The 20,512-nt window shown below is 65.0% G+C and overlaps 1 protein-coding gene across 7 annotated transcripts in view; it reads left to right on the top strand.

The window, feature by feature from the left end:
• Positions 1-20,512, top strand: part of NFIC (nuclear factor I C) — a 47,553-nt gene that overhangs the window by 1,126 nt on the left and 25,915 nt on the right. For 3 of the 7 annotated variants that reach the window (XM_069790059.1, XM_069790056.1, XM_069790053.1), the window contains exons 1-2: positions 1,216-1,714; positions 19,393-19,924. In XM_069790059.1, the coding sequence (XP_069646160.1) occupies positions 1,685-1,714; positions 19,393-19,924 (562 nt within the window). In that variant the 5' untranslated portion in view covers positions 1,216-1,684. Of the gene's footprint in view, positions 1-1,215; positions 1,715-19,392; positions 19,925-20,512 lie in introns of those variants that run through there. The other 4 variants (XM_069790060.1, XM_069790057.1, XM_069790054.1 and 1 more) reach the window with 3 other exon arrangements.

The raw sequence follows: 20,512 nt of genomic DNA, 5'->3' as shown, positions 1-20,512 counted from the left end.
CGGGGCTGCCTCGGGGGGGGGGGGGGTGCGCTTAATGCTGGGGGGGGGTAAACCCCAACGCCCCGGGCGGAGAGCGTCGTCCGGGGGCCGGCAAAAGTTGGGAGCGAAAAGCGGTGATGCGGGGGGGGGACGGACCCTGGCAGGGTGGACACCCCCCCCTTCTCTCTCTCTTCTTCTTCGGGGGGGGGGGGGATCGAGGCAGGGCTGGGGCCGTGGGCCCTCCCCGCGTGTCAGGCCACTGCAGGCAGCGATTCGAGAGCCCGGAGATGCGAATCTTGAAGGGAGGGTGCGAGCGGGGCTAAAAGAAATCGCCAGCCCCCGGGAGGCTGCCGCCCGCCATCCTGCAGGGCTGAAACTCACTTTCACAATTAGGAGCCGGGGATTCCCTTTGTTTTTCTGTACGTGGCTCTCGCCCTCGCTCGCTCTCTAATTAGGTTTTATTAAAGCCTGCAGAATTGGTTGGTGGCGGTGGTGTTTCTGTAGTGAGAACTTGCGGTTTGGAGTTTGCCGGGCGCAGGGCTCCGCTTTTTCTTTTTTTTTTTCTCTTTTCTTTTTTTTCTTGCTCTTTCTCTCTTTGTGCGCTCGGGCGGGGGGACGCGGGGTCGCCCCTGGCGCTTCCCACCCCCCCCCCCGTAGTACCGGGGAAAAGCGTCGAGGTGCTGCCGGTCGTTATTGGCGGGGGGGGAAGAACAAGCGGCTCTCGGCGGGGATGCGGCGGGAGGGAGTGCGGGGCTGGCGGGGCGACCCCCCCACCTGCGGAACGGGCTGCGGGGGGGGGCATCCCCCCCCTTCTGGCGGGGCAGCTTCTCCCGGCGTCGCTGCCCAGAAGTTGCACATGAATCTGCAGGGTTGTTTTTTTTTTCCTTTCCTCTCCCCTCGCCGTATTGGTTCCGTTTATTAAAAAAAAAAAAAAAAACCAAAAGAGCAAAAAATAAGCGAGTTCCCCAGCACTGCCCGGCCCGGGCAGGGCCGCCGGGGCACGGGGGGACTCGCCGCCCCACGGGGGGGGAGGGGGGGCGGCCCGTCCCTCCCTCCCCCCCCCCCGCCCGTTCGCCCCTGCCCCGCAGCGCCTCGGCCCTGCGAGCCAAAGGGGGTTCCTACATCTTTAAATGGGATGTAATATTTTGGGATGGGCTTTTTTCATAACGTCACTTCATTCCTCGCTCCTTTTTTTTTTTTCTTCTTTTTTTTTTTTTTCATTTTCTCATTCTTTCTTTCCTCCCTCTCTCCGCTGCCCGTGTCTCGGATGGAGCCGCTTCCCCTCTAACTTCCCTGCCGCCCGCCGCCCCTGCCTGCAGGCTGGGTGCGGACCCCCCCGAACCCCCCCCCCCCGGACGAAGATGAGCCTTTTGCCTCTTTAAAACGCCCCCCCCAACCTCTAAACAAACAACAACAACAACAACAAAAAAAGCGCTTTATTTTCCGGGGGGGGGAAATTTTGCTTTTTTATTTTTAATTTTTGGGGGGGGGGTGGAAGTTGGACCCTTTTTATTTCCTCCTCGGCCCCCCCTCCCGCGGGGCCGCCCCCCTCTGCCCGGCTGCCCCCCCCCGGGCCCCGCAGAGCCGCTCCGGAGGAGAGAGAGAGAAAAAACGCCCGGACTGCTCCAGCCTCCGAAATGACTCAGTAACTTTTACGCCTCGAGTCTCAGCCCTGCAATTAGCCACTTTCCCAGCGCGGCTCGGGATGTATTCGTCTCCTCTCTGCCTGACCCAGGTAACCGGCCCCCCCCCCCCGCGTCCCCTCCCAAATTTTCCCCCTTCGCCGCAACAGACTTTTACAGTTGCAATGCAAAAAAAAAAAAAAAAAAAAAGCAACCTCCCCCCCCCCGATAAAAATAGTCATAACAGGGAAAGGGCGGGTTGGGGCTGGTGCGGGGCTGCTCGGAGGAGTCGCGTTTCTCTCTTGCTTCCCCCCCCCCCGCCTTTTGTAGGGGTTTTTTGGGTGTTTCTGGTGCTTTTGGGGTTTTTTTCTGCTCCGCTTTCACTTGGGGCGCGGGGGGGGGGAGAAGGTTGCGTTGTGGTTTGGGTTTTTTTTTTTTTTCCGCTGCGCCTGGAGGTGGGTGGTGCGGGGAAGCCGCCGGCTTTGGGGCTGTGGGACGACACAGTGGGGTGCAAGGGGTCCCCGGTTGGGTTCGGGGAGGCTGGGGGGGGCTTGGCGCTGCGGGTTCGGCCTTGGCCGCGCCGCCTCTTGCGTAGCGTGAAAGTTTTTCCTTCCCCCCCCCCACCAGCCCGGCTGCACATGGTGGGGTGCAAGGAGGTGCGGGGGGGGGCGCAGGCTTTTTCTTCAAAATCCTCTAAGTTTGGGACAATTCGCAAGCGGCTGCGTCGTGCCGCGCTGGCGGGTGAGAGGGCGGTGGGGGTCGTGCATGGCAGGATGGGGGGGCCACCCCCTCGGTGTCCGGGGGTGAGGGGCGATGCCGGCCCCCGTCTGCGCGTAGGGGTGTCGAGGGGCAGCCCTGAGCCGTGTGCGTGGGGACGCTGGTGTCACTCCAGGCCACGCCGACGTGGCCTGGTGGCGCGCTGCGGGGTGGCCGTGCCAGGGCCCACGGCGCGGGCAAGGGGGGGTGTCCCCGAAGTCTCCCCCCCGACAGCCGGTACGGCCACAGGGGGCAGACTTCGGGGACCCCCCCTCTTTGCCCGCACCACGACCGCTGCGGCTCTGCCTTTGCTCTGTCCTTATTGATCGCTGATATTTATTTAATTATTGAGCAGGCAGCTTCCCCCTCCCGGCTCGTAACCTCTTCCCTGCTGGCAGCCGCTGCCCGCTCCAAATCCGGCCTCGTGCCGCACCCCGCGAGGGCTCTGCTCTGCTGGGGGAGGGTGCTGCTGCCGGACCCCCGTGCCCGCGCCGGGGGATTCTCCTGCCAGACCTCATCCCTTGGGCCAGGGCTGCGGGCAGGATCTGGCCCCACCTCGGAGACTTGGACTCAGCTGCCCCGTGGGGGTTCGGGGAGGGGGGTCCCCCTCAGCAGCAGCGCGGCACCTGCATTGTGCCGGAGGGCAACGCAGGGTCCAGCCTCGCCTCTGGCTCTTCCTGGGTGCGGTGCAGCCTGTGAGGCTGGTGACGGCACAGGCACGGGCATGGGCACGGGTGGGCAGTGCTGGGGCTGCTCAAATGACCCTGGGGATGGTGCTCCCCATCATGTGGTTGACTTGGCAAGGGTCACAGCTCAATCTGTCTTTTTTTCTTTTCTATTCTCTGATTCTTTTTTCTTCTGTATTTTCTTACCCTTCTATTTTATTTTTTTCTTCCTTTCCTGTCCCTTTCCTTTTCTTTTTCCTTTCCTTTTTCCTTTCCTGTCCCTTCCCTTCCTTTCCCTTTCCTTTCCTTTCCTGTCCCTTCCCATCCCTTCCTTTCCCTTTCCTTTCCTTCCTTTCCCTTTCCTTTCCTTCCTTTCCCTTTCCTTTCCTTTCCTTCCCTTCCCTTTCCTTCCTTTCCCTTCCCTTTCCTTTCCTTCCCTTCCCTTTCCTTCCTTTCCCTTCCCTTCCCTTCCCTTCCCTTCCCTTCCCTTCCCTTCCCTTCCCTTCCCTTCCCTTCCCTTCCCTTCCCTTCCCTTCCCTTCCCTTCCCTTCCCTTCCCTTCCCTTCCTTTCCCTTCCCTTTCCTTCCTTTCCTTTCCCTTCCCTTTCCTTCCTTTCCTTTCCCTTCCCTTTCCTTCCTTTCCCTTCCCTTTCCTTCCTTTCCCTTCCCTTTCCTTCCTTTCCCTTCCCTTTCCTTCCTTTCCTTTCCCTTCCCTTTCCTTCCTTTCCTTTCCCTTTCCTTTCCCTTTCCTTTCCCTTTCCTTTCCTTTCCTTTCCTTTCCTTTCCTTTCCTTTCCTTTCCTTTCCCTTTCCCTTTCCCTTTCCCTTTCCCTTTCCCTTTCCCCCCTTTCCCTTTCCCCTTCCCCTTCCCTTTCCTCTTTTCTTTCTTCTTTTTTCTTTTCTTTTCTTTTCCTTTCCTTTCTCTCCTCTCCCACCCCGACTCCGTCCCTCCCGGGGGTCCCACCACCTCCCTACCATGCCAGTCTCCAGCCAGTGCTGGGTTGGCAGAGCCTGTTGTTGCCAGCTAACAGCGCTGGTCTGATGTGGGAAGCCGTGCGGTCGCTGGCTGGCCGGGCCGGGGCTGGCAGGAGCCGTTCTGCTCACAAACCCGTGCTGTTCCCAGCGCTTCGCCCAGCCGACGGGGGGGAGCTGGTTTTTCTTCAGGCGATCCCAGCCTCCACCCCGCCGCCTTCACGCGGGGAAGGCTCCGGTTTTCCCCCCCCCTTGCCCTGGCGTAGCCTCGGCTCCGATCCGGCCCGGCTCGGATGGGATCAGACGTCGTCTGCACCTACCGGATCCGGCCCCCCCCGCCGCTCCCCCCACCGCCAGCCCAGCCGTTCCCATCCCAGCCGCGCGGCGGGGAGGCTCGCCCGGGCTCGGGAGCCGTGGATGGTGATGTGGATACATTGGAACGTGCGCGGGAGCCGCCCTGCCTCTGCCTTCGCGCATCTCCCCGCCGCTACCGCCGCCGCCGCCTCCTCGAGCCCGGCACGACCGCTTGGACCCCGGCTACCGCTCGGGCAGCCGCCCTTCCCGGCCAGAGCTGGTCCAAGCTGGGGCTTGGCAGCCCAGCGGCACCAAAATAGCCCTGGCAAAGGCATCGTCCGTGACACGCTCCCGGGCCGGGGCCTCGACCGAGTCTCCCGTCAGGCGAGGAGGGTGGCTTTGTGCCCTCCTCAGCTCTCTGTCCCGGCTCGGGGACTTCCTCCTGCTCCCCCCGGCTCACCTTTGTCCCCCGTCAGGGACAGGCCGGGAAGTCAAGAGGGAGCTGCCCGGATTAGCAGGGAAGCGGCACCAGCACCGCCGCCATGCTCGAGGCCTCACCCGGCCCACAGGGAAGTGGCGGGGGGGGGGCTCTGGCTGCCAGCACTCCGAAATAACCCCAGCGCTAAGCACCCGCCGCTGGCCCCCGCATGTGTGTCCCTTGGGAACCGCTGCCAAGGAGCCGGCAGTGTTTCCGGAGCCGTAACAGTTATCCCCAGCTCCTAGATCTGCAACAGGGTTGGGGGGGGAGGGTAGAATCTGGGGTGCTCCTGGCAGGGGACATGTGCAAATTTTACGGCTGGTGATGATCCTGCAAACCTCTGGCTCGTCTCTGGCACGTGGCGGTCATCGTGGTGTTCCCTGAGCCCCTCACCCTGGTACCCGTCGGCTGGGAGCGAGGTGAGATGGGAGCTGACTTCAAAGGCAGCTGGAGCGGCAGGAGCCGGGTGTCCCACCGGGATCTGGCCGGAGACCCTCTCCCAGATCCCATGGGTCTACTGGGGCCCGGGAGAGGGTCTCCGGCTGGGCCCCGGCGGGACACCCGCCTCCCACCGCTTTGCTCAGATGCATCCTTGGAGACCGGTTTCGGTGCAGAGACGATGCGCCCGCACTGCCCGACCGAGAGCCGGCAGCCAGGCACAAACCCCTGCGCCTGCTGTAGCCGGTGGCACCTGATCCCCGGGGGCATCGGGGAGCAGCCCAGCCAAGCTGGCCTGGCACGAACCTCTGTACCAGTTGAACACCGTCAGCACCCGCAGAAACGGGCATGCCGTGGTGCCCGGGGAGCGAAGCCGGGCCGCAAGAGGCATTGTGGCCACGTGGCCCGGTCTCAGCCGTGTCTCCCGGGTGCTGACGGGGATCTTGCCTCTCCCTGGCCACCGCCGGTTGGCTTCTGCGCGTCATCCGGCTGCCACCGCTGGCTCGGGCACGTGGCCGTAGCAGGGAGCTGCCTGCCGGGCACATCTCACCAGGGCATCCTTTGGCAAACCTCCTTCCCAAAAGCGCCACGGCTTTTCAGCAGGAGAGGGGACCGCCGGTGCTCACCCCCTCCACCAGTAGCTCCAGCGAACTGGTTTTCAGCCAGGAGCGCCGATCGGCTGCCAAAGGATGGGAGCAGCAAGCCGGGCACAGCGGGGGGAGAGAGGGAAGGTTGCAACACACTTTCAATTCTCCCATCTGCTGAGTATTGTTTGGGAAAAACAATGAGGCTGTTCTTTAAATGTAACCTTCGGGAGATCCTCGCTTTCCCTGCGAGGCGCCCGCCGTGCCGTGCCGTGCCCGCCTGCCCCGGCTAGCCCTGCCCTGCTGCTCACACCAGCAGCGCTGCTGAGGACCCCGGTGCTTCTGCCCCATCTGATCTTAAATCCTCACTCGGGAAAAATAGGTCCTGTTTTAAGTGTGGTTTATAAAGCCGGATCGGAGGGCTGGGATGGGCGTGCGGGATGGTGGGCAGGATAAGGCCTGCTGCACAAGAGATGCCGTTGGGTGAGAGCTGAGCGGCCGGGTGGCCGGCGCTTGCGCTGCACCACTCTCCACCGCGTCACCTTGAACTTGGCTGGGGCCTCGCACAATAAATCAGGCGCCCTCCTCCAGCGCGCCGAGGCGCCCGCCAATAATTCACCTTCCCAGGCAGCTCTGCCCCTGCCTGCGCTTCCCTCCCTGCCCGCGCTTCCCTCCCTGCCTGCATTTCCCTCTGTACCGGGGCAGGGAGTAAACCCGCCGCTTGCCCAGCGCTGCAAGCATGCGCGCGCTTTTGCAGCTCGCTGAACAAAGCCCAGCCGCCAGGGCCCAGCTCGCTGCCCGGCTATCTTGAAGCGAGCGGGGAATAGCTCCCTTCGGTGCTTTTTCATTCCCCCAAGCCCGGCTGGGCTGGGGATGGATGCTGGGAGCCGTAGCCTGAGCCTGCTTTGACCAGGCGGTTTTTCCCCTCTTGCAGGGGTGGCTGCGGCATGGCCGGTGCAGCGGGGTGTGGACGGGGCAGTGCCGGCGCGGCGAGGCTCAGCGGGCAGAGAAGCTGTGCCGAGGACCGGCCAAGCTGGCCGCACTCCGCTTGGCGAGACACAGCAAAGACCATCAAAGGCGGCTCCCCCCGGGAGCCCCGGGCAGCCCCAGCGTGGAGAGCTTGTGAGCCCCTGGGGGAAAAGTGCCACGGTGGCCTCGAGAGAGAGATTTGTCCCGGTCCAGGGCTGTGTGCGGTGGGGAGGGCCTGGAGGTGGGTTTGGCACCCAGAGGGAAAGGGGGGGGATGGTGTCCCCTGCCTTTGGGGGTGATGGAGGCAGGTCCCTGCAAGGGAGGGCTCTCTGAGGATGGCTCCGGTGACAGGGACGGTTTGCCCTGCCTGCTTGCCAGCTTTCTTGCCAGCGCCGCCTGTGCCAACCTTCCCTGTGCCCGGCCCCCTGGACACTTCCCCGCAGCCTGAGGGGTGCCCATCGTCCCCCCGGTATCGCTGCTGGCGTGGCTGCACCTGTCCTAAGGACAAGTCGAGCCCTGGGTGGCGGGGATGGGGACAGTGGCGGCGATGGGACGTGTCCCCGGGGTCCCTTACTGGAGGGGAAAGGAGGAGGGCTGGGGGGGGGGAGGTAAAATATCTCCCTGCGAGGCTGGCTCGCTGCCTGCCGCCCCCGGCTGTGCTGTGGCTCTTCCTGCGCCAGGATGGCGGTGCCGGCACTGAGCGCTGCCAAGGGGGCTGAGTGCTCGCGGGAGGGGGGCTCCCGTCCCCCCCAGTCCCTGCACCCAAGCCAGGGGATGCAGGTAGGGTGGCAGGGGCGCGATCTGCTCCTCAGGGGCCCGCGGCGCGGGGCTTTCTCCCGCGGCACCTCGGGGTGTGCCGGGCAGGTCAGGGCAGGGTGGCGAAGCCGATGGGGAGTGGCCAGGGCATCGATGGGTGCTCAGCCCTGCGGGTCGGGCTGGCACCGTGTGGCATCACCAGTGACGTCCCCATGGCACAGCTGGGGACTGCTGGTGGGGCTGAGCCCAAAAAGGGCACAGCCTTGCGGGGAGCCAGAGGTGCCCAGTGCCAAAGCCTTGTGGGTTTTGGGTACCAAAGCACGTTTGGAGGCTTCACGTGCACTGAATCGGCACAGGCAAGAGCCTGAGCTCAGCCTCCCTCCCTGCCCTGGCCAGCTGGGCACCCTGAGACGGTGTCACCTTTGGGGAGAGGATGCAGACCCCCAGGATGTGCCAGCTGCAGGGTGGGGATGCACAGGGTCCCCCGCGGGCATCCCAGGACCTGGCTTGCACCCGGGCAGGCGGCTGGGCTTGCCATCCGTCACGTCGGCCCTGGGCAGGCATCCCCCGCGGCCACGCCGAGCTGTGCCAGCTTGGCGGTGACCCAACGCCCTGCACCGGCCGCCAAAGCCCGGCGCTTCCCAAGTCCTGGAGAGGAGCTGGGAAAGGATCCCGCAGCCCAGGTGCGGCAGCACTCACGCGCCGGGGGACCCACGGGCCAGCCCCTGCCAAGGATTGATTTCTCGGTTAACTCGCTGCTGCTTTAAAAGTGCATTAATCCTCCCTTCCCCGGCCAGCAGCCAGCTCTAATCAGCATTTTGGGCAAAATCCCCAGGTCTGGGCTTTGGGCTGCCCGCCGTGGGCATCGCCCTCCCAGCCACTGCCGCCTCTCAAGGAGGGGCTGCGGCACCCTTAGGCAGCGCTGCCTGGCACGGGAATGTCAGGATCTGGTCCTCCTGCTGATCCCTCTGCCCCGGGAGTTTGTTCGAGTCCGCGGCCAGGTGGTTTTTTTTAAAAAAACTGGGGGTTTTATCTTGTTTTTTAGGAAGGCTTTTGCTCTCCTTGCAAAGGGCCCCTGCATTCCCTTCGTGGGGAAACGGTATTTGACCGGCTGTTGTCCAAAAAAAACCCCCAACATGTTTCTGATCACGAAAAACCAAGAAATATTTTTGCTTTCAAAGGAAAAAAAAAAAAAACCCAGAGAGAGAAATGTTGATTTTCCACCCAGACGTTTCCCCTTTCCCCGAACCAGCCCCGAAATGAGAGGCGCCGTCGCTCCCTCCTCGCCCCAGGACGCCATCCCGGGGGCACAACCCCGCCGGGGACACGGTGAATGCCACCCAGGACCTCATCCGGGCACCGGCGGCACAGTGGGCTGCCGGGGGGGATGGAGAGTGCCGGTGACCTGCCGGCTCTCCCCGGGGAGCCACCCATCATGCTGTTTGCTGCAACGCTCCCGGCTGCCTGCCCGCCAGCCCGCCTCGCCCCGGTAAAACGGGCGACGAGGCTGCTTCATCCCACGGTTGCGTGGCGGGAGCCGTGATGTGCCAGATCCTGCACACCCCTCCTGCCGTCCCCTGGCTCCTGCCCGGAGATTCGGGAAAACGAGACAGCGCGGGCTGTAATGTGACCCCCGCCACGCTGCGCCGCAAAATCTCCTTTAGTAACCTGTGCGCCAGGACAGGCGAGCGGCGCGGCGTGAATACCAATGAAGCGGCGCTGGCGAAAAGTGCAGAGTAAAGGGTTTTTGATGGAAATGGCATTGCATGAGAAAGAGCGCGAGCGCGCGCCTGGAGCCTGCGCCTGCCCGCCAGCTGACGCCGCGCGCATGGGCGCGCCGGGGCGCACGCATGTGTGCGCACGTGTGGCCCGGGAGGTTTGGGGGGGCCGTGTGCGGCGGGGTGCCGGGGCTGCGGCACCCCGGCGAGCTCGAGGGCGGTGGGACGGGGACGAGCGAGCGGAGGGGGCCGCGAAGCATCGGTTCGAGGCGACGCGTGGCCGGGCCGGGGAGCTACCGCGGGCGGCACGTCCGCAGGGGCCGAGGCGCTTCCCGCGGCACAGCACGGCTCTGGCTGCCGTCTGGCTGCAGGGAACCGCTCCTCTCTCCCGGCGAAGCTCGCCGCTGATCAAAGGCGCAGGCGGGGAGGGAGCGGGCCTGTGCGAGCAGAGCCCCTGGCTGCGCGCCACCCCACCTTCCCGCTCCGCTCCCCTGGGAGTTTGTTAAACAAATTTCTCTAATTGCACAAGCCGAGGAGTTTGTTGGAGAAAAAAGCTGGGGAAATTCCCCTCCTCTGGGCCACCCCTTCCCCACTTCCCCCCGGGGGCAGCCGGCAGAGAGCGAGCAGGTCCCTCCCCGTGCCCCCCCCCCAGCTCTGCGGGCGGCTGCGACCCCGACGCCTGCGGGGTGCAGCTGCGGGGTGTCCTCAGGTCACCCCTGCCTGCGCAGGGACGTCCCTGCTCGGCCTCCCGGGAGCCGGGTCACCCACGTCCCCTCTCATCCAGCCCCCCCCCCAAGGGTCAGCCCCTGTGACCTAACGCAGTGACACCCCGCACCGCCGTCTGCCCTTGCCGGCTGGCGTTCTCCATCGCTTGGCTGAGCCCCCCCCAGCTTTGCCAGCCGCCCGTGGGCCGCCCCTGACACCGAATCCCGTCGGATTAGCGAACGTATGGGATAAAAGCCTCGGCTTGGCGGCAGCTCTTTACCGAGTGGGGGCTGTGGCAGCAACCCTGCCAAGAAGGGAGGATGCGCGGCCAGGCGCCTGCCCCGGCTCCCGCTGAGGTCATGGCTATAGATAGCCCGGGAGGGCGCAGGGCCGAGGGCAGGATCCGTGCACGCCCTCGCCAGCTCCACCGGGAGCCCCGTGGGCACCCACTGCCTCGGGGGGGGGGGAAAGTGCTGCCAGGGCCATCGCCAGGTGACAAACTGGTGCTGCAGAGTGTGACCCTGCACCTGCAGGGACGCGCTGCCGCCGGCACGTCCGGCCTCACGGAACATCGCCTGGCGCTGCCATCCCCTCTCCGTCCTCAGCAGCGATTGGGGTTCCGCAGCCTAGGGCTCCACGGCCAACGCAGGAACCGGGGGCGGCTTTCGCCGTTGTTTCTCGCCAGGTTTCCTTCCTCAGCTGCTCTCAAGCGAAAGCCAGGCTGGGGCATCCCCACCGCTGGGGTGCACCCATGGGTGCAAAGCTGCTGGGTCGGGGAATGCGGAGCCGGGGTTCGCCCCCTCCAGCCACCCGGTCTCGGTGCAGCTCAGCTCCCCCAAAAGGCGGGCGCGTACCCAGGATGCCCCCGCCAGCCCCACGGGGCCCTGGAGCGCCGGGGTGGCTGGGGAAGGCGTTGTTGATGAGGGCACTAAAAATAGAGTGGGACTGGGATCTTAATGGGACTTTGTGGGAAACCTGGAAACATTTTCTCATCCCCGTAAATGAGTCCAGATGCATTAGCGATGACTACATCGCATCCTGAGGTACCGCCGGAGGGAACCGGGACGCGCTTACCAGCCTCCTCGCCTTGTGGTGGTGAATTGGTTGGAGAGGGGAGTCGCCAGCAGCAGCGCCAGGGCCGAGCCACGGCCTCGCCGTGTCACGTGTGGGGATGGGGACAGGAGCCGTCTGGCCAGAGCTCACCCAGCGTCGCCGTAGTGAGGACCCTGCCCGCTCAGCCCATCCCCATCCCTGGCGTTTCTGTGCCCGGCACCAGTGGGTGCGCACATGGGCGCTTGTGGCTCTACGTGCGGCGGGGAGCGTTCGAGCGTGTGTGGGCTGGTAACGGTGCCGTGGCCCCCAAATCTTGGGCTTTCCAAAGCCCCCCCCGGAGCCTGGGGTGGGCAGTGGGGGGGGGGGGCTGAGGTGATACAGGATGCCCCCTGGTCCCAGGGCCAGCAGTGCTGGCAGCACTGCACCCCGCTGGCATGCCGGTGCACCCCGTCGTGGTGTTGAGCTGGCAGGATCTGGCCTGACGGGGGGTTTCCTTCTGCTCTGCCGTGGAGCTGATGCCTGAAGTATTGGCTCACGGAGTGCCCAGCGCCGCTTGGGGACCTTGAGCTCCCCTGGGGGATGGCTCAGGGCCAGCCCGGGCAAGTAGCCCAGGGTGGGTGGCTGGTGGACTCCGCGTCACAAGGAAGGTTGGCACGGCCGTCTCCGCTGTATGGCAGTATCACTTAGTGGTTACAGTGGCGGCCCAGGAGGCAAGAACAGTACCCCCCGTGCCTCAGTTTACCTCCAGGTGGAGAACAGCACCCAGCACGGGAGAGGGGTGCTCACCCCCCGCCCCAACCCTGGGTGCTGACTATTCACGCAGGGGACAAGGGGACCTTCCACAGCCACCAGCCTCCACGCTGGGCACCACCGGAGCCCAACGTCCCGAACAGAGTCCCTTTGTGCAGGCCGGCCCCCGCTCCTGCCACTTGGGAGGTGTCCAAAACCCTCCCGAAATAGGACCCGGCTGGGCTCAGCCTTTGAGCCTCCCCAGGAAGGCTCTGCTGAGCTGCTGAAAGCGGATGAAACCGCCCCACCTCGTTAAAGCAGTCTCATCCTTCAGCACTCGGGGTGCAGGATCCGGCCACGCTCGGCACAGTGCTGACCCTTTGGGGATGCCCTCATCTCCTTTTGCTCTCCAGGAGAGCCTGTTGCCACCCCGTGCCTCAGTTTCCCCATCCCAAGGTGGAGGGTCCTGGCAGGGTCCTCCCCTGCAAGGACCCCACAAGATGCTGGAGCGGAGGCTGAACCTCTGGCCCGTCGGTGGCACAGCAAAGGTGATGGTGCCGCGGGGGGGGGGTGGTGAACTCTTCACCGCCAGAGCCCCCGGGGGCGGCCGATCCTCCCACAAGGTCGCAGGCTCCTCAGCAAAAGGCCGGGGCTATTTTTAACTGGTGACTTGCTCCAACCCACCAGGGATTGGATTTGCAGCGGGGCGAGCACCGCGAGCACTCCCCATCACGGGGTGTAGAGACAGCCCCAGTGCCATTCCCCTCCGGCGGGCACCCCCAGGAGGGAGTTGAGGACTCCTCTCTGCACCCCCACACCTTTAATGGTGCATGATGCGGGGGGGGGGGGAGTTAATCCCCCTTGGAAAGGCCAGGATGGAGCAGGCAGGGCTAAAAATATGTTGGGAGGGAAATAAAACCTCCTGCGTCAGGGGCTAAAGCCGGGCTCAGAGCCCCGGGCTCGGCCCGGGGGGGCTGGGGGGCCCTGCCTTCTCCCAGCTTCCTCGGTGCTGGAGGGGAGATGCTGAGCCGGAGCTGCCTGCTGCCTGCCCTCTCCAGGGCGAAGGCGATGCTGCCAGCCCCACGGCGCCTGCTGCCTCGGTTTCCCTCTGTGCTCCTGGGGGTGCAAGCTGCCGTTGTCCCTGCATCACATCCCAGCAGCTCCCAGGCTGGGACCCTGGGGTCCGGGGTGGGCGAAGCACCGGCTCTCGGGCGCTGCTCCAGCCCTGCCACCCCCATCGCGGCAGTCCCCGCCGTGTGCCGGGAGCAGGGCTGGGGGGGAGCAGGCCACCCCCGGGTCCCTGCACTGACGCAGGGCCGGGCGGAGGAGCTGGCAGCGCCGGGGCCTGTTGGCAAAGCTTTTTTTTTTTCCAGTTCCATAAAACATTTCCCTTCCTTGGAGCCCCAGGGGGGTTTCGGCTGGGAAGCCACGTGGCCCCGGCGCTGCCGGCCACGGGATGCTTCCTGGGGTGGGGGGATGTCTCCTTGGCCATGGGCCGGGTCCCCTCCACGCTCCCCCTCTGCTGCTTGCAGGGTTCTTCCTGGACCCCAGCAGCACCGTTGCATCCTGCCTCTCCTCCAGCCTGGCCTGGTGGGTGCCGTGCCTCAGTTTCCCCACCTTCAGAAAGGCAGTGCTGGGGGCAGGTGGGGTCACCCCGGGGAAGCAAGTGAGCTTCAGCTCCCACACCCCGAAGGGGATGGGCAGAGACTGCACCTGGGGAAACTGAGGCACTTGGAGGATCCGAGTGAGTCTGCAGGAAGGCAGCGGGTGGCCCCGGGCGCTCTCACCACCGGATCTCCCTCCCCAGCACCCTCCCGGCTCCTCCACCCGCCGATGCTGGCTGTGCCGCTGCTGGATACCATCCCCAGGGCATCCTTACCCCTTCCCCGTACCCCAGGCGTGCTGCTCCCCAGTTTGGGGTGTATTTAGCAAAGCTGGGGACCAGCAACGCCAATTGTTGCTGGACGTGAGGGTGCATGTGGGCACGTACTGTGCTGCTGGAGAAGCCCCCCCCCAGCTTCAGCCCACCTGGGCCACCCCCGGCCGCTGTCTGCCACCGGTGCTGCCTCCCCGGGGAGGGCTGTGCCGGCTGGCACGGGCCCAGGCAGCGCTGGCACCTGAGCCCGGGGCTGCAAAGAGAGCTGCTTTTCTTCCTGCTGTTTTCCAAAGCAACTGGCAGGTTCGCTGCTTGCCGCGGCCTCCCATGACCCGCGGCGGCGGCCTCGGCGCGCTCCCCGCGCCCCCGCTTGCAGCCGCACCACCTGCGAGGGCGAGCGCCGGCATCGCCTCCCGCCCTGGCACGTAGACGCAGGCAGGCGGGCACCGGCCCCGGTGCGGGGTGCTCATGGTGCCCGCGGGGGCAGCAGGGACCTGCCTGCTCCGGGATGGCTCAAAAGACCCAACGGGGTGTTTTTGGGCAGCTCGGCATGGGGAGCCCAGGGCAGCTCGGCGAGGGGTCCAGGGCCGCCATGGTCCCAGGTGCATGGTGAGCACTGGGTGCTTTATTAGCCCATCTGCCGCCTCTGAGTCTGATCCTGAGTGGGGCTGAGCATCGAGGCAGTAAATGAGGTGTGGGACCCCCTCTCTGGCCTTGTATCCATCCTGGCTGACCCTCCCGACAGGGTGGCCGCATCCAGAGCACACTGTGGGTACAGTCCAGCCCATACGCAGCCTTGAGCCGTGCACGGATGTTGGCTGGAGGATGCTGTCGGCTCTGGGGGAAAAAAAAAAGCCCCTAGGGTCTGGGGAGAGGAGCTGCGGAGAGGCTGCACCGTGTCCTGCCTTCACCTCTGCCTGTGCCAACGGTGCCAACCGGGCTGCCCCGGGCACTGGGGCTCCGTGCCCCGGCACGGGCTGCAAGAGGGTTTTTGCAAGTGCAGGGCTGGGTCCTCCCCACCTCAGCTGGGAGCTGTGGGGGAGCGTGGCCGCAACAGCCTGTTCTGCCCCACGGGCAGCTCCGGCGCGGGGCTGGGTGCGCGCAGGCGAGGCCAGCACAGCTCATACCATCCCTCGCCGCTTTCCCGGGAGCTTCAGCTGCCGCTGCGCTCCCTCCCGCTGCTCCATGCCTGACGTGCCTCAGTTTCCCCCCCAGCACAGCAGTGTGGCTCTCCAGGGCCGGGGAAGCCTCGTTAGGGCTTGCCGAGCAGGCTGGGAAGCTCTGCCGCGCCATGCCGGCGAGCAGCAAAAGTTATGAATAAGCTCTTGTTAATAAATACTTTATGATGAATCCAAATAGATTTCCTCCTCTGGAGCAATTATTGTAAAATGGGCTCTAATATGGTGCAGGGCCAGCCCCGGGAAGGGCTGGGTGCTTTTCAAGGCCTAAGTGCCTCCTTCCATCCCCTCTAATGAGCACTTCCCAATCATTTGCATCTGTCTCGGCAACAGGTCTCATTACCAGGTTAACTTATTACCAAAAGCCGCTTCGGTGAACAGTTAAGAAGCGGCTACCGGAGGCTTTGCTGGGGCCGCACGAGAGCGTTTTGTCTGTGCCGAGGGCGCCTGCGGGCTCCGGCGAGGGAAAACTGAGGCTGGGGCGAGGAGCAAGTCCCCACCATGCCCCTTTTGGGTACTGGGATTTCGGGATTTTCAGGATTACAGGAACCTCTCTAGCTTCATCCCCCCCCTGCCGCCGCACCAAGGCTTCCCATGGGGGCACGGCGCCCAGCACCGAACTTGCCAGCCCCTGCCCGGGCTCGTGCGGCTGCGGGGAGCAGGGACCTGGCAGGAGTGGCGGCCGTGGGAGCCGGCAGCACTTTGGAGGTGTGTGGCTGGCTGGCAGGGAGGCTGAGCATCCTTTCATAAAATAAACCCTGTGTGGTCCCTGCAGGGCCGGGATGCGGCGAGGTTGCCCCACATTGCTCCCTGCCCGCGGTGGGGATGGCATCCCGCTCCTCCCCGGGGCCAGGGTCATGCTGGTGGGGAGCAAAACCTGCTGCCGAGGTGACTGACCCCTCCCGTCCCCCTCCTCCTCCTCCGCACCCCATTCCGCCCCCCCCCCCCGCCATAAAAACTGCTCGGGAATTTCCTGAGGAAACGTTTTTTTGCATTGGAAAATTCAGGCTGTTTCGCTGAGCCCGACCTGTTTGGGCAAGGCGCTCAAGCGGAGGATGCTCGGAGGCCCAGCCGGCCCATGCTGCGGTGCCCTGTCACAGTGCCCGTGCCTGGTGCTGTGTCCCTGTGTGGCACAGAGCATCCCTTGCCGTCCCCGGGGTGGAAGGCACCCGCTGTGGCCGAGCAGCCGGGGTGCAGAGCCCCAGCACCAGTGCTGAGCTGGTGAGGACGGGCAGGAGCACAGTGAGAGGCAGTGCCTCGGCTGTGCCCCTGCCAGCTCCCTGGCGCTGCTAAAACCCAGGCTGCCGAAGGAGTTAATCCTGGCGTGGCATGTCCGGCTCCACGCTGCTCCACGGCAGGACTGACACCAGGACAGATCCGGGCTTGACGCGTGCCTCAGTTTCCCCTCGCAGCATTTGGCACAAAGTCAGTGCTCCACCGGTCCCTGGAAGGGGGGCGCGAGGGGGGCCCTGTGCCGGGGCCGGCAGCACCCCGACACAGGCCTGCTCCTCCCCGGGTCGTGGGGCTTTACAAGCCCGGGCTGGATGAGGCCCAAGCACAGGCTTTGCTGCCAGATTCCCATCCGGAAATGCCCCGGGAGCAGCCTCGTCTGGGGTATTGCAGCACGTCTCTGCTTCCCAGCCCCACAAAGGAAAAACAGCAGGAGAAACACTTAACCAGCCCTTTGCCGGCGCGCCATGCTGCCGGCTGGGGTGGGGGGGCCGGCGGGGATCAGGGACGGGGACAGATGGAAAGCGCATCCCTGCTTTTGCTTTCCAAAGCGGAGCTGAGCGTGAAGCTGGCCGGTGTCAGCCGGGGCGGCGTGCCCGGCCGAGGGGTTCGCTGGCAGCACGGTGCTGGCGGCGTGGCAGGGATGCAGGGCACGGGGACGGTCCCCAAGTCATTTAGCTTGTCCCGTCGGTACCCAGCTGCAGCCATCCCACCCGTCTGGCTGTCCTGGTGCCCCCCGGCTGCCCTCGCCTGGCCCCGCTAAAGCAGCTTAATTCCGCACGGCATCTCGGCGCGGGATAAGCTGGGCGGGAGGGAAAGTTGGCAAAGGGCTGATTGGCTTTCGGTGTAGCTCCCGTCCTGCCGTAATCCTGGGACGGGGGGGCCCACGATGGCTTCGGGGGCATCGAGAGCTATAGGGGCTTCTGCATGCAGAAGGGTTGGTGAGGGGTCCCGGACGTGGGTCTGAGCGGGATCTGAACATCCTCGGCACCGTGGTGGAGGGGGGAAAGCCGGCACCTACACGGCGTTCCACAGAAATTGGGACTCGCACTTGCTGCCCTGTGGCGGGGCACCGAGCATCCCCTGGCCCTCGCAGTGAGGGCGAGCAGCACCCAAGGGTGCTGCCTCCCCCAAAAAGGGCTAACCTGGTTCTTGCCCAACTTCCCTGCAGCAGTGGCCGGGGTGGCACTACCCAGCAGGAGGGCAGGGACGGGGACAATGGCGTGGTGTTGTGTCCCCCCCCCGGCCCTGCGGCCAGCCCTGCCGCCGGCTGCCTGGGGAGGGTGGCGGGGCCGGGGGATGGCAGCAATTTGTAGGGCTCGTCTGAATAACCGGCCACCAAGGAAGATCAGCCGCCCACCTCCCCGGCCAAGTATTGTTTTTGGAACTCGCTGCTGCTTTTTTCGGCTCCTGTCTTACTTTTCTTTGACCTTCTTCCCTGATTTAAGACACATGCCCAGCCCTTGCCCAGCTGCACTGAATTAGCGGCTGCTGCTGGGGAGGGAACCAGACCCTGCAGCCGTGCGGGGCTGCAGCTGACCTGGGAGCAGCCGGCGGGGATGGGCCCACCAGGCAGGGATGAGTTCCCCTGGCAGGATGAGTCCCCCGGGCAGGGATGGGTCCCCATGGGTGGAATGGGTTCCCTGTCCCTTGTGGGGTATGGGGGGGGACACCTGCGGGGTCACAGCTCTGGTGGAGCTGGGTCCGGAGCAGGGGCTTTCAGCTCCTGGGGATGGCAGGGTCTGTGCTGGGGCATTGGGTCTGTGCTGGCAAATAATGGGGTCTGTGCTTGGGGGGAGTTTTTTGGGGTTAGTGGGGCTGTGCTGGTGGTTGGTGCTGGCAGTTATTGGCATCTGTGTTGGGTTCAGGGGATGGTAGGGTCTGTGCTGGGATGCCTGTGCCAGGTCACAGCGGGGTCTGTGCCAGGGATGCTGGTCCAGGGGACACCAGGGGCTGCGCTGAGGGATCTGTGCTGGCTGCTCAGAGGGCTGGTTTGGGGTTAATGGGGTCTGTGCTGGACTTGGGACCAAGTGGGAGTTAGCAGGGTCTGTATGGGGCCAGTCCCTGCTGGGAGCCCGCTTCAGGGGCCACTGTTCCCTCCAAGCAGCATCATTTTGGGACACGGCTGCTTCAGCTGGGCAGTGGCATCGCTGCCCTAGGATGAGTGAGGCCAGCCGCTGTCTCCAGAGCCGCTCGCCCCATCCCACTGCCAGGGCTCCGTCCTCCCCCAGCTCCTGCCACGGCCGCCTCCTGGGTCGTTCCCCGGAGCAGCGCCTGCGCTTGGCACCCTCCCGGCTGGGAGGGTAACCCAAACCCGGGCATGACCCTGTGAACTGGGGCCGTGGCACGGCGGTGGCAGCTGCCACCAGCCACCCCCCGCCCAGCCCTGGCAGCCTGCGGCGGAACTTGAGTGCCGAGCTGGGCTTCTCCCTCCTCCCCATCATCACCCGTCATGAGGGACCCGGAGGGCCAAATCCTGCCCTTGGGGATCAGCTGGCTGTTGCTCTGGCCAGGCACAGGGATGCTTGGCCCTCTCCCTGCCATTTTCCAAGCTGTGCCACTCCCCGCTGGGATGGCTCCCACCACCTCTCCATCCCACAGGGAGGGTTGTGGGCCTCCCCAGCCAGGAAGCACTGATTTTCCGAACTGGGGAGAAAAAAAAAAAAAAAAAAAAAAAGGGATGTGGGAAGGAGGGGCCGGGGGGGGATGCATTTTCCTTGTTTTCTTTTGGGGCCGGACTCATCCAGCAGCGCTCACCAAATGGAAAAAGACAGTCAGAGCATGCCTTGTACACTGGGCTGGGCGCCAGCCACTGGGCTGGCCGCAACTGGGGCAAACTGGGGGAGTTTCCCGTTGGTCCGGAGCGAGTGGAGAGGTCCAAGGAGCACCTGGGATACTGGGGCTGTGGGGGACCCGTCCCTTGGGTGCTGTGGTCTGGCAGTGCCTGGCACCGGCATGGCGGCTCCGGTGGGCGTGATGTCAGGTGGGATTTCTGCGCCTGTCGGGAGCAGATCCTGGCATGCGTGGGTGGGGAGGGGACAGTGTCCGGGCGCTGCCGAGGCGGCGTGCCTGGCACAAATGCCTGCCTTTCTGTGACACCGCAGGCTCCGGTATGCCCCAGCCACCCCCGGCAAGTGATAGGCCTGGGAGAATTGCAGCCGGTGGGATTTATGGGCGCCTGCCAGGACGGCGGGGGGTCCTGCTGCGTGGGGAGGGGTTCCCCGTCCCTGGCGGGCATGCGCCTCTGCTACAGCTCTTCCTCCTGGTTGCGCTGGGATGCAGCGTGGTGAGGATGTCCCTGGTGGGTCCCCACGGGCTCACCAGCCATCCTGGGGTGGGTTTGGAGGGGGGGGCTCAGCCGGGAGTGACCGCCTGTGCCTCTGCTCCTGCAGGATGAGTTCCACCCCTTCATCGAGGCGCTGCTCCCCCACGTCCGGGCCTTCGCCTACACCTGGTTCAACCTGCAGGCCCGTAAGCGCAAGTACTTCAAGAAGCACGAGAAGAGGATGACAAAGGACGAGGAGAGGGCGGTGAAGGATGAGCTGCTGAGCGAGAAGCCGGAGGTGAAGCAGAAATGGGCCTCGCGCCTCCTGGCCAAGCTGCGCAAGGACATCCGGCCCGAGTGCCGGGAGGACTTCGTGCTCTCCATCACGGGCAAGAAGCCCTCGTGCTGCGTCCTCTCCAACCCCGACCAGAAGGGGAAGATGCGCCGCATCGACTGCCTGCGGCAGGCGGACAAGGTCTGGCGGCTGGACCTGGTCATGGTCATCCTCTTCAAAGGGATCCCGCTGGAGAGCACCGACGGCGAGCGCCTGGTCAAGTCGGGCCAGTGCACCAACCCCATCCTCTGCGTCCAGCCCCACCACATCAGCGTCTCCGTCAAGGAGCTCGACCTCTACCTGGCCTACTTTGTCCGCGAGAGAGGTGGGTGCTCGTCCGTCTGCGGGGCAGAGCCAGGATGCGTCCCCACCAGAGCCGGCTCCCCTGGGGGAGGTTTCGCGTTTTCCCATCCCCTCCGATGTCTGTCCCATCCCTGCCTCTGGCTCAGGGACGCGTTTCCCATTGCAGACCTCGCAAAGAGAAGCCCAGTGCTCCCCTCTCTCCAGACTGCTGCCCGAGTGGGTGCCCCCCACCCTGCCCATGCAGCCCCTCTTCCCCAGCCAGGACAGATCCTGGCTGCCCTGGGAGGCACATGCCAGGCAGGGGAGGAGGCGAGTGGTCCCTGAGGATGCTCCTTGCTCTGAGCATCCCCAGAGGGGGATCTCGGGGGGCTTAACCCCACATCCCGCGCCTGCCTGACGTGGCTGCCTGTGCCGGCAGCCCAGCGAGGAGCGGGTGGGCGGCGTGGGCAGGGAAGGGACAGCCTGTTCCTGGCGCACCCCCCGAGGGCTGGAGCTGGGAACGGTCCAGCAGTGCCAGTTTGCCGTGGGCTGCAGTCCCAGCCCCTCGCCCAGAGGGTGACCGAGGAGGGGACAGGAGCGGCTGAGGCCGGCTGGGGAGGGGGCGGTGATA

The sequence above is a fragment of the Haliaeetus albicilla genome, chromosome 8 (genome assembly GCF_947461875.1).
Source record: "Haliaeetus albicilla chromosome 8, bHalAlb1.1, whole genome shotgun sequence".
NCBI classification, from domain to species: Eukaryota; Metazoa; Chordata; class Aves; order Accipitriformes; family Accipitridae; genus Haliaeetus; species Haliaeetus albicilla.
This window is presented reverse-complemented; position numbering and strand designations above follow the sequence as displayed.